General features: G+C 47.3%; 1 protein-coding gene across 1 annotated transcript in view; it reads left to right on the top strand.

Moving 5' to 3' along the window:
• BMP7 (bone morphogenetic protein 7) overlaps positions 1 to 18,046 on the top strand; it is a 132,135-nt gene that overhangs the window by 79,725 nt on the left and 34,364 nt on the right. Inside the window, exon 2 of the mRNA XM_077460572.1 lies at positions 2,335 to 2,527. Coding sequence (XP_077316698.1) covers positions 2,335 to 2,527 — 193 coding nt within the window. The remainder of the gene's footprint in view (positions 1 to 2,334; positions 2,528 to 18,046) is intronic.

Below are 18,046 nucleotides of genomic sequence, written 5' to 3'. Positions count from 1 at the left end.
CTAGGAGTCCTGGAAATCCAGGAAGACCATGCAAGGATTCTGTAAGTGCTGGAGGTCCTAGGAATCCTGAAAACCCTGGAAGACCAGGCAGAGTTCCTGCGAGTACTGGCAAGACAAAACACCTGGTGAGGGCCTTGAGCTGTGAGCCCACGATGAGCCCATAGATGCTAAAGGGTTGACGGGTATGCAGCATCAGGGGCGTAACTATAGGGGGTGCAGCAGTCGCGACCGCAACCGGGCCCTGTGATGCAGGGGGCCCATGCAGCCCCCTCAACATATGGCCGGCAGCAGCATAGGCAGCTAGGGGTACCAGTGCACCATGCACATGGGTGGCTGGAGGCGGAGGGTGACTAGCAGAGCTCCATGCTCTACTATCGCACTGGCTGCTCTTTAGTTGTGCATTCCCCCCATGACCTGTGTCCTCGGCCGGCTCCTCAGAGTACCCCTCTCCTGCTCCATGCATTGCCGCTCAGTCCGATGTCTGTTCTCCCCAACCAGTGGTGGAACTACAGGGCTCACAAAGGTCATACCTGTGACCATGCCCTGGAGTTCCACCGCCGTACTCGGTGGGAAGGGCCCTGGCTGGGGTTCAGGGGGCCCTTCATGGTTTCTTGCATCGGGGCCCTGAAGGTTCTAGTTACGCCACTGTGCAGCATGATTAGGCACCTGAATCTTCTAGCAGGGTATTAAACATGTATGGTCTTCACTATTGCTGTTAAGCCTATATGACACCAAACTATCTTTGTCTGGGGTTAGACAGCAGTCGATTGTTATTTAGGTTGTCAAATTTTTTTTCCTCTAAAAGCTTTGGCAAGCGGTGTCTGCGGATACCTCATAGACAAGAGATGTCATCAGATAAGAGCCCATTCACACCTGTCTGCTTTGGTGCTTTTGCATTAACGTACGAACATATGATATGTCTCATGTTCATTTTCAGGTACTGCACATATGCATCACTGGGCGGCCGATGCACAAACAGCGAGGTGTCGAAGTCGGCTTTTGGTCCAGGCTACAGAGTGGTAGCTGGCAGAACCAGCTTCCGACCATGTGACCACTATGACATTGGTCACATGATCGCCGATTTTACCCATCACCCCTAGGCAGTTTGAACGTCTTACAGAATGCCGGGGCAGACGGGAATGGGTTTAAGTCAGTGATGGCGAACCTTGGCACCCCAGATGTTTTGGAACTACATTTCCTATGATGCTCATGCACTCTGCAGTGTAGTTGAGCATCATGGGAAATGTAGTTCCAAAACATCTGGGGTGCCAAGGTTCGCCATCACTGGTTTAAGTGCATCTCCAGTTGATTTGTATTTATTATTCTTTTATTTTTAGGTGGAGCATGAAAGCGTTGCTGCCTATGTCTCACTGGGAACATTTACCTTCACTTCTTGTCCCGAAGTCACCAATAAATAGATTTCCTCTGGCTTCCTGTTCTGGTGACCGATGTAACATTTTGAATTTTCCATCACTTTTTTTTTTTTATCGATAATGGTTACCGGGACAAACAAATGAGGATAAATCTCCCCTAGGAAGGACACAGACAGCAATAAATGCATGACATGGTTCCTAACCCCTTCCACATTCCATTAAAAACTATATTGCCACATACACACGGTCGGAATTTCGGCCAGCAAAAGACAGATGAGAGCTTTTTTCATTGGAAAATTGCGACCGCGTGTATGCTCCATCGGAAATTTTGCTGGCTGAATTTCCGCCAGCAAAAGATTGAAAGCAGGTTCTCAATTTTTCAGACGGAAAAAGTTTCCGATCGTGTGTATGCAATTCCGATACGCAAAAACTCGCGCATGCTCAGATTCAACTGCGAGACAGAAGCTATTGGCTACTGGCTATTGAACCTTTCTAGTCCTGTCGTACGTGTTATATGTCACCGTGTTCTTGACTGTCGGAATTTGGTGTGACCGTGTGTGTGTATGCAAGACAGCTTGAGCGAAATCCCGTCGGAATTCCATTGGGAAAACCATCAGAGCTTTTTCCAACCAAAATTACGAGTGTGCACGGGGCATAAGAAAAAACTTTGCTGCAGATGCATTTTAACTTTCTAGCCTACTAAGTACGTGTTACAGTCTAATGGGATTGAATGGAAAACTCTCCAGCATATACAAACATGCAGTTGCTTTCTAAGTATCAACAAATTGTGAAATTTTTTGGCAGAAGAAAAAATTATTGTTAATTGTATTTTCAGATTGTAGTGTGTGTGGGTATGTTTTGGGCACATGAGTCTATTTCCCGAATCTATTTTTTGTAAGCTTGCTGGTTGACACATTTGAGGGGGTAACAAGAGTCCAATCTCGTGTGTTTGCTCTTTCAGTGGAACACGACAAGGAATTCTTTCACCGACGACGCCACCACCGAGAGTTCCGGTTTGACCTGGCCAAAATTCCCGAAGGAGATGCAGTAACGGCAGCCGAATTCAGGATATATAAAGATTATATTCGGGAGAGATTTGACAACGAGACCTTCCAGATTAGCATCTACCAGGTCCTGCAGGAACATCAAGGAAAGTGAGTAACGGGGGGAGGTACAACATTCTTGTTTAGAGGCAGGTTGGGGGCTCGTCCGGGATGTGTAACTGGAGCGCTCCCTGTTAGCCTTCATACCAACCAATCAGCTGCTGCTTTTCCTGTTAGCAGGGCAGAATGCAAAACGGAGACGTTTATTGGTTACCAGGAGGGAAATAAACTGTACTCATAAGCTTCATACATGAAAAACTTTAGAGGCTACTCATGGCCTAGTGGAGGCTGGGCATGCTACATATTTCAGCATTGCTCATGATGATTCCAAAACCAACTTTCCTCAGTGTCCTAAGAGTTTTTTTTTATCTGATAAAAGGCATGGAGGAGCTCAGCTATGGAGAAAGATAAGAGGAACTGAATTTATTCTCTCTTGAGAAGAGGAGATTAAGGGGGGATATGATAAACATGTATAAATGCATAAGGGAGATATGATCACCATGTACAGTGCCTTGCGAAAGTATTCGGCCCCCTTGAACTTTTCAACCTTTTGCCACATTTCAGGCTTCAAACATAAAGATATAACATTTTAATTTTTTGTGAAGAATCACCAACAAGTGGGACACAATTGTGAAGTGGAACGAAATCTATTGGATTTTTGAAACTTTTTTAGCAAATAAAAAACTGAAAAGTGGTGCGTGCAAAATTATTCGGCCCCTTTACTTTCAGTGCAGCAAACTCACTCCAGAAGTTCAGCGAGGATCTCTGAATGATCCAATGTTGTCCTAAATGACTGATGGTGATAAATAGAATCCACCTGTGTGTAATCAAGTCTCTGTATAAATGCACCTGTTCTGTGATAGTCTCAGGGTTCTGTTGAAAGCGCAGAGAGCATCATGAAGACCAAGGAACACACCAGGCAGGTCCGTAATACTGTTGTGGAGAAGTTTAAAGCCATATTTGGATACAAAAAGATTTCCCAAGCTTTAAACATCCCAAGGAGCACTGTGCAAGCGATCATTTTGAAATGGAAGGAGTATCAGACCACTGCAAATCTACCAAGACCTGGCCGTCCCTCTAAACTTTCAGCTCAGACAAGGAGAAGACTGATGAGAGATGCAGCCAAGAGGCCCATGATCACTCTGGATGAACTGCAGAGAACTACAGCTGAGGTGGGAGAGTCTGTCAATAGGACAACAATCAGTCGTACACTGCACAAATCTGGCCTTTATGGAAGAGTGGCAAGAAGAAAGCCATTTCTCAAAGATATCCATAAAAAGTCTCGTCTGACGTTTGCCACAAGCCACCTGGGAGACACACCAAACATGTGGAAGAAGGTGCTCTGGTCAGATGAAACCAAAATCCAACTTTTTGCCCACAATGCAAATCGATATGTTTGGCGTAAAAGCAACACCGCTCATCACCCTCAACACACCATCCCCACTGTCACACATGGTGGTGGCAGCATCATGGTTTGGGCCTGCTTTTCTTCAGCAGGGACAGGGAAGATGGTTAAAATTGAGGGGAAGATGGATGCATCCAAATACAGGACCATTCTGGATGAAAACCTGTTTGAGTCTGCAAAAGACCTGAAACTGGGACGGAGATTTATCTTCCAACAAGACAATGATCCCAAACATACAGCAAAATCTACAAAGGAATGGTTCACAAATAAACGTATCCAGGTGTTAGAATGGCCAAGTCAAAGTCCAGACCTGAATCCAATCGAGAATCTGTGGAAAGAGCAAAAAACTGCTGTTCACAAACACTCTCCATCCAACCTCACTGAGCTCCAGCTGTTTTGCAAGGAAGAATGGGCAAGAATTTCAGTCTCTCGATGTGCAAAACTGATAGAGACACCCCAAGTGACTTGCAGCTGTAATCGCAGCAAAAGGCGGCTCTACAAAGTATTAACGCAAGGGGGCCGAATCATTTTGCACGCCTCACTTTTCATTTTTTTATTAGTTTAAAAAAGTTTCAAAAATCCAATAGATTTCGTTCCACTTCACAATTGTGTCCCACTTGTTGGTGATTCTTCACAAAAAATAAACATTTTATATCTTTATGTTTTGAAGCCTGAAATGTGGCAAAAAGGTTGAAAAGTTCAAGGGGGCCGAATACTTTTCGCAAAGGCACTGTATAAATACATAAGGGAGATATGATCACCATGTATAAATACATAAGGGGGATATGATCACCATGTATAAATACATAAGGGGGATATGATCACCATGTATAAATACATAAGGGGGATATGATCACCATGTATAAATACATAAGGGGGGGGGGTATTATCACCATGTACAAATAAATAAGTGGTTCATATAGTGAACTTGGTGTTGAGTTATTCACTTTAAGGTCATTACAGAAGACAAGGGGGCACTCTTTACGTCTAGAGGAAAAAAGTTTTTATCTCCAAATACAGAAGGATTTCTTCACAGTAAGAGCTGTGAAAATGTAGAATAGACTCCCTCCAGAGGTGGTTTTGGCCAGCTCAGTAGATTGCTTTAAAAAAGGTCTGGATTATTTCCTAAAATGTACATAATATAACTGGGTGCTGATATTTGTAGGTGAAGTTGGTCCAGGGAAAATTTGATTGCCTCTCGGGGGGGATCAGGAAGGATTTTTTTTTTCCCTGCTGTAGCAAATTGGAGCATGCTTTCCTGGGGTTTTTTGCCTTTATCTGGATCAACTGTGGGTAAAGGATTGTGTATATGGGATTGTATGATTTTGTTTTTTGGTTGAACTGGATGGACTTGTGTCTGTTTTTCAACCTGACTAACTATGTAACTATGATATGATGAAAAAAATAAAGAGGCTATTCATGCCTAGGTGCGACCATGCTTAAAGCACCTATAGACATTAATTGGTGTACAAAATGTGTGCTCTTCATAAACAAAGAATAAAGTGTAGCTAAAGGCAAAACTTTCAGGTTTATTGTTGTCTGTGTCACACTCTCTATTTGTCCTGTTTACCTATCACCAGGAGTTGTCCATATTTTGGGTTGTCATCAGAAGAGGAATAGAAGAGAAATCTTCCAGTGGACACAGCCAGGGATTCCCTCTCTTTGGAGGGATTTCTTCTCACTTCCTGTTTTGGCTATGAGACAGGAAGTGAAGAGAAGACTTTCCAATGGGACACTCATGATAAAAAAAAAAAAATCTGACAGGGGTTCCTTCACCCCAAATGCTCTCATCTATGTCTTTATGGACCTTGCTTTGTGCTCTGGTGTGCAGTCATGTTAGAACAAGAAGGGGCCATCCCCAAACTGTTCCCATAAAATAAGGAGCATGAAATTGTCCAAGATGTCTTGGTATGCTGATGCCTTAATAGTTCCCTTCACTGGAACTAAGAGACCAAGCCTAATCTCTGAAAAATAACCCCCCCCCCCCCCCCCACACCATAATCCCCTCTCCACCAAATAATTTAGACCAGTGCACAAATCAAGGTTCATAAAGACATGGATGAGCGAGTTTGGGGTGGAGGAACTTGACTGGCCTGTACAGAGTCCTGACCTCAACCCAATAGAACACCTTTGGGTTGAATTAGAGCGGAGACTGTGAGCCAGGCCTTCTCGTCTAACATCAGTGCCTGACCTCACAAATGCGCTTCTGGAAGAATGGTCAGACATTCCCATAGACACCCTCCTAAACCTTGAGGACGGCCTTCCCAAAAGAGTTGAAGCTGTTATAGCTGCAAAGGGCGGAGCCAACTCAATATTGAACCCTACAGAATAAGACTGGGATGCCATTAAAGTTCATATGTGTGTAAAAGTGTCCCAATACTTTTGGTAATATAGCATAGCTCACCACGGGTAGTAGCAGAGTACACAATCCTTTCCTTTTAAGCTCACTGCTGTGAACCGATCAGAGGACGTGGGTGAGCAATGTGCTGTACGCAACTGTACATCTGCTGCCGTCTCCCTGGATTCTAGTAAAACGGAAAAGAGAGGCGATCGTGCTGTCATTTGCAGCCAAGCCGAATAAACCTTTAACTTATTTCCAATCTGTGTTTTGAAGCACATCAATGGCACAGACAGACGGGAAAATGTGCTCAGTGCTATAAAATAGGGTTTAGGTGAGGACACTCGGCTTGTGGAGAGAATAGACTCGATCGCTGTCACAGCGCAGGGCGCGTCTGGCATAAATATGGCTGACCTGAGACAAAATGTCTGACTCATTGTGGAGGCTGCTGCTCCCGTATATTTATCATCTTCCTTTTCCAGATGCCTGGTTCTAAACAGGCGTGGGGTGAAGGGGGGGGGGGGTTAGGCTAAGTAGGCCGGTTTCCTTTGCCTGGCCGCAAAATCCTTCTTTTACTGGGCCATGTCAAGGGGTTCCCAGACCCCATGGCAACATCTAAACCTTTTAAAAGGGTTAGCTGCTCCGTGGGAAGGTGTTGTGATTGACTCTCCGGGGACAGAGGCTTGTGGAGGGGGCTGAATGCTAGCCTCTTGCGTGTTGACTATGGGCCCTGGCATTTGAGGGAGCTACAAGAATTTGGGAAGATGTTATTTAATGCAAAAGGACATCATTAAAAAGGCCATGATGGTTTCAACCAGTGTGGGACTCATAGCAGATGCTGATGTCATCAGCAAGCCACCTGTCTGGGGCCCCCTGCCATAATGTCTTTATTGTAATTAGGTCTGCTATTGTGTGAAGGAGTTCTGTGTTTATACTTATAATAAAGTGTATTGTAGTTTGTGAGCTAGGAGACGACAAATCTGACCTGAAAGGTCAAACCTCTGAGTCACCTAGGCTGGGTAAATCACTACTAGTTAATTTAGCTCATGCTAATTTATGTTTCTGGTAACAGTTTGTATTGTTAGAGTAGTATGATCAGGAGGGGGGGAACCTCCTTCTCAAGTGTATAAAAGCATGTATTCTTGGTCAAGTAAACAGTTCCAGCTTTGCAGTCAAAACAAGTCCTGCCTAGTTCTTGGTTGTAATATGTGGCTATATCTGAATCTATATTCAGACTGGAGGAAGTGGTATATGACGGAAGCACTCAGGCGCAGTGTGGGAAGCGATTCCATTGCAGATGTAAGCCAGTTGAAGGGTTTCCATGGCCTATTTCGATATAAAGAAGCATGTAAAGAAAATTCTTAATTTCCGCCATCCACATATTCAAGGTGGATGGGGGAATCCTTCCCTCTGTGGTGTTGTATTCTGACAGACTGTCATCAGAATACAATAATCAGTGCTGCCAGCTATATCCGGCAACACTGATCGTTCAGGTAGAAACCCTACAGGCTGGTTGTACACAAGTCCAGCTTCATTTAATCTACTTCATCCCAGACTCTTCCCAGCCTGTGAGTGGACAATGAAAGGAGAGGTAGCACAGTGATCAACGTGCTTCGCATCGGCGCATAAACTGATTGGCTTATTGTGCTGCTTCTTTCTCTCACACTCCATCCCTGCTGTACAGTGACTACAAGAGGCTGATACCAGATCACCTTCAGGTACTTACACTGCTTACGATTAGGTTAAATACAGAGTTGCATTATTTGTGTCTTTTACTGTAGTATATCTGCCTAGGGTTCAGCAGTAAAGGAGTTCCCTGGCCTGTGGGAGATAACAGCCGTGTAAAGAGGTTCCTTGGACCATAGGACATATAATCCAAGTAAAACTTGGAACCCTGCGCCAGAGGAACCCCTAAAAAAAATTTTCAGGTCTTGCGGAACCTTTACTAAAATCAGTTTGTTAGGGTTCAATGGCAAATATGCCCTTAAGCCCACGTACACACGGTCGGAGATTTTGCCAACCAAATCCGTCGGATTTTGCCCGACGGATTGTGTCCGAAACTGTTGCATACACACGGTCAGGCCAAGTTGGTGAAAAATCCGATCTTTCAGAACGTGATGACGTAATTTCCTTACGATGGGACTACATTCAGGCTAGTAGCCAATAGCTTTGATGTAGGAATTTGATCTGAGCATGCGTGGCACTTTGTCCGATGAAAATGCTCTACACATGATCGAATTAGGTCCGTCCGGCCTAGTTGGTCGGGAAATATTTCCAACATGTTGGAAAATTGGGTCGGACGGAGATTCGGACAGAATCAGTCCGATGCATACCACACACAGTCGGATTATCTAACGACACGGTCCGATGAGACTCATTCCGACAGATTCTCCGACCGCGTGTACAAGGGCTTACAGTGGTGGTCAGAATTCCACCCTTAGACAGCTAAAAAAGATAACTGATGTCTTCCTACTGGCTTTGCTAAGTGGCATTGGTCCTGTAGCTACATACGCTTCAAGATATGAGAAGTCAGCCAGCTAGGGAAAACCTACAAAACCTCTGGAGGAATTCTAAGGCCGCGTACACACGGGCGGACTGTTCGCCCAACTTTGTCCGCTGAACAGTGTTTGGGCGGACAGTCCGCTCGTGTGTGGGGCTTCAGCGGACAGTTTCAGCGGACAGTTTGACGGACAAAGTCTTTCGGAAATTCCGAAAAACTGTCCGCTGAAACTTGGTTTGAGCGAACAGTCCGCCCGTATGTAGGCTACTTTCGAAATGAGCAAACTGTTCCCGCTCGGAGGGAAGTCTGCTCATTACGAGCGCGTGTGCAGGTAGGCGGGGCCCGCGACGGAGACGTCGCGGGCTCCGCCGCCTGGAATGGACTTAAAGGGGAACCCCAACGCCGAAAAAAATCGGCGTGGGGGTCCCCCCAAAGTCCACAACAGACCCTTGTCCGAGCACGCTACCCGGCCGGCCAGGAAAGGGGGGCGAGCGAGCGCGCCCCCCCTCCTGAGCCGTACCAGGCCGCGTGCCCTCAACATGGGGGGTGCCTTGGGGAAGGGGGGGCCGCGCGGCCCCCCCACCCCAAAGCACCTTGTCCCCATGTTGATGAGGACAAGGGCCTCTTCCCGACAACCCTGGCCGTTGGTTGTCGGGGTCTGCGGGCGGGGGGCTTATCGGAATCCGGGAGCCCCCTTTAAGAAGGGGGCCCCCGGATACCGGCCCCCCACCCTATGTGAATGAGTATGGGGTACAATGTACCCCTACCCATTCACCTGTAAAATAAAAGTACCCAAAAAAAAAACACAACACACGAGAAAAAATATTTTATTGCACAGCTCCGGGGGTCTTCCGTCTTCGGGGGTCTTCTCGCCAGACTCCTCCGCTATCTTCTTGTAGCTCTTTTACTAGCGGAGGAGTCCGGCTTTCTTCCTCCCCGCCGCCGGCCTCTTCTCCCGACTTCGGGGGTCTTGTCCCCCTCTTCGGTTCTTCTGCCGGGCCACCGCGCCTTCTTGTAGCTCTTTTACAGGCGGTGGCCCGGTCTTCTGTCGCCGCCGCCTTCCGTTCTTCTGCCGGGCCACCGCGCCTTCTTATAGCTCTTTTGCAGGCGGTGGCCCGGTCTTCTGTCGCCGTCGCCGCCTTCCGTTCTTCTTCTTGTTCTTCTTCTTCTCCAGGAGATGTTGACACGACGCTCTCTCCGGCCGGAATGCCAGAGCCGCCCTGCGCTGCCACTTATATAGTGACAATGGGGCGGTGTCACATGGTATATGTCACATGGGTTGGTCACATGGGTTGATGTCACATGGTGACCCCGCCCCCTTACGATGTCATAGTCCCCATGTGACATCAACCCATGTGACCAACCCATGTGACATATACCATGTGACACCGCCCCATTGTCACTGTATAAGTGGCAGCGCAGGGCGGCTCTGGCATTCCGGCCGGAGAGAGCGTCGTGTCAACATCTCCTGGAGAAGAAGAAGAACAAGAAGAAGAAGAAGAACGGAAGGCGGCGACGGCGACAGCGGCGACAGAAGACCGGGCCACCGCCTGCAAAAGAGCTATAAGAAGGCGCGGTGGCCCGGCAGAAGAACGGAAGGCGGCGGCGACAGAAGACCGGGCCACCGCCTGTAAAAGAGCTACAAGAAGGCGCGGTGGCCCGGCAGAAGAACCGAAGAGGGGGACAAGACCCCCGAAGTCGGGAGAAGAGGCCGGCGGCGGGGAGGAAGAAAGCCGGACTCCTCCGCTAGTAAAAGAGCTACAAGAAGATAGCGGAGGAGTCCGGCGAGAAGACCCCCGAAGACGGAAGACCCCCGGAGCTGTGCAATAAAATATTTTTTCTCGTGTGTTGTGTTTTTTTTTTGGGTACTTTTATTTTACAGGTGAATGGGTAGGGGTACATTGTACCCCATACTCATTCACATAGGGTGGGGGGCCGGTATCCGGGGGCCCCCTTCTTAAAGGGGGCTCCCGGATTCCGATAAGCCCCCCGCCCGCAGACCCCGACAACCAACGGCCAGGGTTGTCGGGAAGAGGCCCTTGTCCTCATCAACATGGGGACAAGGTGCTTTGGGGTGGGGGGGCCGCGCGGCCCCCCCTTCCCCAAGGCACCCCCCATGTTGAGGGCACGCGGCCTGGTACGGCTCAGGAGGGGGGGCGCGCTCGCTCGCCCCCCTTTCCTGGCCGGCCGGGTAGCGTGCTCGGACAAGGGTCTGTTGTGGACTTTGGGGGGACCCCCACGCCGATTTTTTTCGGCGTTGGGGTTCCCCTTTAAGTCCATTCCAGGCGGCGGAGCCCGCGACGTCTCCGTCGCGGGCCCCGCCTACCTGCACACGCGCTCGAAATGGGCGGACTTGCCTCCGCCTTACGTGGGCGAGTCCGTTCATTTCAAAAGTTGAGCGAACTGTTTGGCAAACAGTTCGCTGAAACAGTCCGCTCGTGTGTGGGGAAGTCCGCTCATGCAAATTTTGAGCGGACTGTTTGCCGAAACTGTTTGACGAACAAGGTTGGGCGAACAGTCCGCGCGTGTGTACGCGGCCTAATGCCACGTACACATGACCTGGACTTTTTGAGGGACAAGGTCCGACAGACTTTCGACTGAGTTCTGATGGAGTTCTGACAGAGTTCTGACGGACTTTCCGAATGAACGGACTTGGCCCACACACAATCACACCAAAGTCCGACAGATTCGAACGTGATGACGTACGACGGGACTAGAATAAGGAAGTTCATAGCCAGTAGCCAATAGCTGCCCTAGCGTCGGTTTTTGTCCGTCGGACTAGCATACACACGAGCGGATTTCTCGGTAGGAACTGGGTCCGGCGGAGTTCCGGCGGAAAAATTTGAAACATGTTCCATTTCTAAAGTCTGTCGGATTTTTGCAAATCAAAAGTCCGCTGCAGCCCCACACACGATCGAATGGTCTGCAGGAATTGTTCCGTCGGACCTTTGATGTTGAAAAGTCCGGTCGTGTGTACGCGGCATTAGATCCCTCAGAACCCTGGTAAAAAATAGCTGCCCCAGAGCACTTTTATTTTCTTGGCTTGAGCTTGATACTTGGCATTGCACGCAACTCATAACCATAGATGAAATTAGAAGAACGTGGAGGGACAGGGAGACCTCAAGCCTTTCTCCAAAGTTAACCTCGTTCCTTTTCTGAGTGCGCAAAACCTCAGTAGCTGACAGAATCTACTTTTCAGCACATCTTTCTCCCAGCATTGTGAATGGGAGACCACCAGATAGAATACCAGCGAGTCTTTTCTAAGCCTGGTGTATTATTCTGTATGACCAACACATACATAGGCAAGCAATGAAATATTGGCTCTTAGCAATGTGAGGAGCTGCAAGGTGTAAACACTGCCTGGCCTTGATCATCTATTCCAGCCTTTCCTAAGCTTCTCAACACAGAGGAAAATAGTTCTCCGGTCTCGGGGAACCCCTGTTAAAAATTAGAAATCTACAACTCATGATATATTAGTGTGATGGTCAGTGGGAAGAATGGTCCTTACACTTGTGGTCATTGGGAAGAATGGTCCTTACACTTGTGGTCAGTGGGAAGAATGGTCCTCACACTTGTGGTCATTGGGAAGAATGGTCCTTACACTTGTGGTCATTGGGAAGAATGGTCCTTACACTTGTGGTCATTGGGAAGAATGGTCCTTACACTTGTGGTCATTGGGAAGAATGGTCCTTACACTTGTGGTCATTGGGAAGAATGGTCCTTACACTTGTGGTCATTGGGAAGAATGGTCCTTACACCTGTGGTCATTGGGAAGAATGGTCCTTACACTTGTGGTCAGTGGGAAGAATGGTCCTTACACTTGTGGTCATTGGGAAGAATGGTCCTTACACTTGTGGTCATTGGGAAGAATGGTCCTTACACTTGTGGTCATTGGGAAGAATGGTCCTTACACCTGTGGTCATTGGGAAGAATGGTCCTTACACTTGTGGTCAGTGGGAAGAATGGTCCTCACACTTGTGGTCATTGGGAAGAATGGTCCTTACACTTGTGGTCATTGAGAAGAATGGTCCTTACACTTGTGGTCATTGGGAAGAATGGTCCTTACACTTGTGGTCATTGGGAAGAATGGTCCTTACACTTGTGGTCATTGGGAAGAATGGTTCTTACACTTGTGGTCATTGGGAATAATGGTCCTTACACTTGTGGTCATTGGGAAGAATGGTCCTTACACTTGTGGTCATTGGGAAGAATGGTCCTTACACTTGTGGTCATTGGGAAGAATGGTCCTTACACTTGTGGTCAGTGGGAAGAATGGTCCTTACACTTGTGGTCATTGGGAAGAATGGTCCTTACACTTGTGGTCATTGGGAAGAATGGTCCTTACACTTGTGGTCATTGGGAAGAATGGTCCTTACACTTGTGGTCATTGGGAAGAATGGTCCTTACACTTGTGGTCATTGGGAAGAATGGTCCTTACACTTGTGGTCATTGGGAAGAATGGTCCTTACACTTGTGGTCATTGGGAAGAATGGTCCAAGAAAGATCAATAGTGTCAGGGAGAATGGCTGAATTGCCCAATGCTGAAGGAACCCCTAGCAACCTCTGGAGGAACTCTAGGGTTTCACGGAACCCTGGTTGAGAATCACTGATCTATTCATTGAGAAAACTTTTTTATTTTTATCTGGGCGGCAGAAATTGCTCATTGCTCAAGGAACCCCTTGCAACCTCTGGAGGAACCCTGGTTGAGAAACCCAGACCTAGATGTATTGATTGTCTTTTATATCTGGCTGGAGTTTGGTTTTATCTTCTCCCAATCTGGCCATAGAAGGTACATGCTTGGTAATAATACATGAAGGTTACACGGCTTTCTGAAAATGCCCTAAGCATCCTTTGGAGAGTTTGGAGGAATCAGGAATACCTAATGGCATTCAGAAGGAAGGAAGGTCCAGAGGGGTGACACTAGATAAAAGATATTGATAGGCTTCAGTTATTTGTCTTCTCAGAACACGGTGGTGGGAAATAATTGTATGCCTATGCAGACACCCCTAGGCTGACCAATCTGAGGGGTAGAATCTATTATCTAGGGCAGGGGTATTAATCTTAATTTTATAGCGGGCTGCATCAGCATTATGATTGCCCTCAAAGCATCCCCACCCCCTAGGATGTTAAGAGCTCCCCCTGCCATCGGAAGTCAAGATTCCTCCACCCTTTCTTACTTAAAGAGGAAGTAAACCCTGATGTGTTTACTTCTTCTTTGCCTCCCTGCAAAGGTAAAGCATAATGGGCTACTATGCATCACATAGTAGCCCATTATGTGTCACTTACCTGACACAGGAGCCAGCGAAGTCACCGCTGTCCCCTGTAGTTCCGAGCGTCCATCTTCTCGGTGGGTCTCGCTGCTCCGGCGCTTTGATTCGCCGGAGCAGCGATGGCATCACTCCCACGCATGCACACGGGAGCCGACACTCGCGGCATATCGCCGCGATCTGCAGCTTACCCAGTGCGCCTGAGCGCCGCTGTCCATGGTGCATGCGCCGTAGACAGCGGTGGCTGTCTTCAGGTAAATATCTCCTAAGCCGTATAGGTTTAGGAGATATTTCTTGGACCTACAGGTAAGCCTTAATCTAGGCCTTACCTGTAGGTCAAAGTGGTTTGTAAGGGTTTACAACCACTTTAACAGTGCACCCCCCTTACCTTGTGCTGCTGCCGGGAAGAAGATAGGGGTGGAGCTGGGAAACAGAAAGTGCAGGGCTTGAGGAGAACCAAAGGAGGGCTGCAGTCAGCTGCCGGAGTCTGCTGAGATCAGCGGAGGTGGAGATGAGGGATTGGTTGCGGTTGCACGGAGAGGTGCATGATCTGTAGGGTAAGGGGGAGACGAGTCTCTCTGCAGCTGCATGGAGAAGTGCTGGTTCTGGCAGGGGGAGTTCTGTCCTCTCTGCCGCCGATTTCTGAGACTGGTCGGGGGGGGGGGGGGGGGGGTGTTGAGCTGGGCTGGGCAAATACGAACCTCTCTCCACAGCTGCATGGAAAAGTGCAGGATCTGGCGTAGGAGTTCTGTTCTCCTTTCTGCTGAGACAAGGTGGGGACGGAAAGGATGAGGGTGCTGAAGCTGCAGAGGTGCGAGGGCAACGTGAAATTGCCTGGGGCGGGGCCCGGATTCAGCCTTGTGTTTGACATACGTGATCTAGGGTGGATTTTCTTAGCCAATATCGTCCCTCTGAGATAAGTTTGCTATGGTGGGTAGAGGTGGGGTTGGCCTGACCGTGGCAATCAGACCTTTCCCTTATATCTATAAGAGAAGTTTATTATTATTATTATACAGGATATATATAGTGCCAAGCGTTTACGCAGGGCCCTCCCACAGTGAGGGGAAAAAAGTATTTGATCCCCTGCTGATTTTGTACGTTTGCCCACTGACAAAGAAATGTGCAGTCTATAATTTTAATGGTTGGTTTATATTTTAACAGTGAGAGACAGAATAAAAAGTTATAAATTGATTTGCATTTTAATGAGTGAAATAGGTATTTGATCCCCTATCAATCAGCAACATTTCTGGCTCCCAGGTGTTTTCTATAAAGGTAATGAGCTGAGATCAGGAGCACTCTCTCTAGCCCTTGTACACATGGTCAGACATTCTGACAACCAAATCCGTTGGATTTTGTCCGAAACTGTTGCATACACACGGTCGGACAAAGTTGTCGGAAAATCCGATTGTACATAACGTGATGACGTTATTTCATTACGAGGGGACTATGTTCAGGCTAGTAGCCAATAGCTTTGGTCTAGGAATTTGATCTGAGCATGCGTGGCACTTTGTCCGTCGGAGTAGGCTACACATGATCGGAGTATGTCCGATCGGAGCATTTTGTCGGAAAATTTTACCGGCAAGTTGGAAAAGTTGGTCCGTCGGATATTTCCGACGGAAACAGTCCGATGGAGACCACACACAGTCGGAATATCCGACAAAACGGTCCGATCGGACACATTCCGTCTGAATCTCCGACCGTGTGTACAAGGGCTTAAAGGGAGTGCTCCTAATCTCAGCTTGTTACCTGTATAAAAGACACCTGTCCACAGAAGCAATCAATCGGATTCCAATCTCTCCACCATGGCCAAGACCAAAGAGCAATCAGCAAAATAAATTTTGCTGATTGTTAGGAAGATCAAATACTTATTTAACTCAGTAAAATGCAAATCAATTTATAACTTTTTTTTAAATGTGTTTATCTGGATATTTTTGTTGTTATTCTGCCTCTCACTGTTATAATAAACCGACCATTAAAATTATAGACTGATCGTTTCTTTGTCAGTGGGGCAAACCTCCAAAATCAGCAGAGGGATCAAATACTTTTTCCCCCCCTCACTGTATAAGAGAAGATAAAGCCAAACTCCAAAAGGCAGATAGAAGACACCTACCTATTTATTAATAAATCCGTAAATGTATTTGTTTTTATTAAACGCAAGCAGTGCAGCAAGTACCTGAATTTTTTTTTTTTTTTAATCAATAGTTTTTATTAAAGTTTAAATTTTTATCAAGACAAATGACAGAAATTATGACTAAATAACAGATCAGTTACAGTATTTAGATACATAGATAATTGTATCCAAAAATATAATATAAAGAAAACCATATTAATTATCTCAATTATAATCGTGATAATAAAGATAACGATCGGGAGGTTATTAATACATCCATTGTGGAGACAATACACAAAAGTAATATAAATATTATCTTCATATATTTATATACTGCCAATTCAAGTAATTCAAAGATGATGCAAGTACGTTTTTCAGGCGTTTTTCATGCGCGTTAGCGTTAAAAAAAGCGCCTGAAAGAAGCTGCAACTGCAATCCCAATGTAAAAGCCCGAGTGCTTTACACCAAGGCGCTGCGCTGGCAGGGCGTCAAAAAAAAGTCCTGCAAGCAGCTTCTTTGCAGCGCTTTTGGAGCGGTGAATACAACGCTCCTAAAGCGCCCCTTCCCATTGAAATCAATGGGAAGCGCCTGTAAAATGCCAGAAAAACGCCTGAAAACCGCTATTGGCAGCAGCGTTTTGTGGGCGCTTTTAACCCTTTATTTGGCCACTAGCAGGGGTTAAAAGCGCCCCAATAACGCTCGAAAAACGCTGGTAAAGCGCTGCTAGTTTAAGCGGCGCTTTACGAGCGTTTTTCGGGCGCTGACATTGTGAAAGGGTTCTTAAAGCACTTGGGCTTTCACATTGGGACTGCAGATGAGGCTTCTTTCAAGCGCTTTACATGCGCTTTTTTTAACGCTAAAGCGCCTGAAAAACGCCCCAGTGTGAAACGGGTCTAAGAGAGGGAGGGATGGGACTGGGTGGCAATTAGGCCTTCTGCATGCAGTTGTATGGAAGAAAGAACATTGTGATGGGGGGGGGGGGGGGTGGAGAATAGAGTGATGCCGCGTACACATGACCGGACTTTCCGTCAGACTAGGTCTGACGGAATCAGTCCGACGGACAATCTGGCTAATCCGATCATTTTTTCATTTTAAAAATCCCACGGACCTAGAAATAGAACATGTTTCAAATCTGTCTCCGACGGACTCAATTCCTATCGGGAAAACCGTTCATCTTTGTGCTGGTCCGACGGACCAAATACGACGCAAGGGATAGCTATTGGCTACTGGCTATTGAACTTCCTTTTTTAGTCCCGTCTTACTTCATCACGTTCAAAACCAACGGACTTAGTCCGTTCGTGTGTGTGGGCCAAGTCCGTTCGTTCGGAAAGCCCGTCGGGACTTCCGCCGAAAAGTCCATCGGGAAGACTGTCGAAACTAGTCTGCCGGAAAGTCCGGTGTTCTGACACAAAGTGTCCGCCTATCGAATAGTGTTCCGGGCCGTACTGCGCAGGCGCAGCGATTGCGCAGTACGGGGGGGGGGGACAAGGAGAAGCCGAACATCTCCGAAGAAGAACGGCGCCTGCACTCTGAGTCCAGGTTGAACAGTGGACATAGAGTTGCTTATAGTAACAGGACCCCTCGCTGTCTCTTTTCGCTCGCCACGCTTCGGGCACGGCCTTGCTTCACTCGGCTCTTTTATATTCTACCCTGTTTCCCCAAAAATAAGACCTAGCGTGATTGTCGGTGATGGCAGCAATATAAGCTCTACCCCCCAAATAAGCCCTAGTTAAAGTCCTTGTAGGTCTTATTTTCAGGGTAGGGATTATTTTCAGGGAAACAGGGTAGGGCTTATATTGCAGCCAACACCGACAATCACGCTAGGTCTTATTTTCGGGGGAAATGGGGTAATTCTATGTCCACTTGGATGGTGGGGCTTGTCCGTTTTGTCCATTTATCTTCGGAGATGTTCGGCTTCTCTTTGTCCCCCGTACTGCGCAAGCGCAGTAC

The sequence above is a fragment of the Lithobates pipiens genome, unplaced genomic scaffold (assembly GCF_037356315.1).
Source record: "Lithobates pipiens isolate NorthernLeopardFrog02 unplaced genomic scaffold, aLitPip1_a1.2 Scaffold_28, whole genome shotgun sequence".
Lineage (NCBI taxonomy): Eukaryota > Metazoa > Chordata > Amphibia > Anura > Ranidae > Lithobates > Lithobates pipiens.
This window is presented reverse-complemented; position numbering and strand designations above follow the sequence as displayed.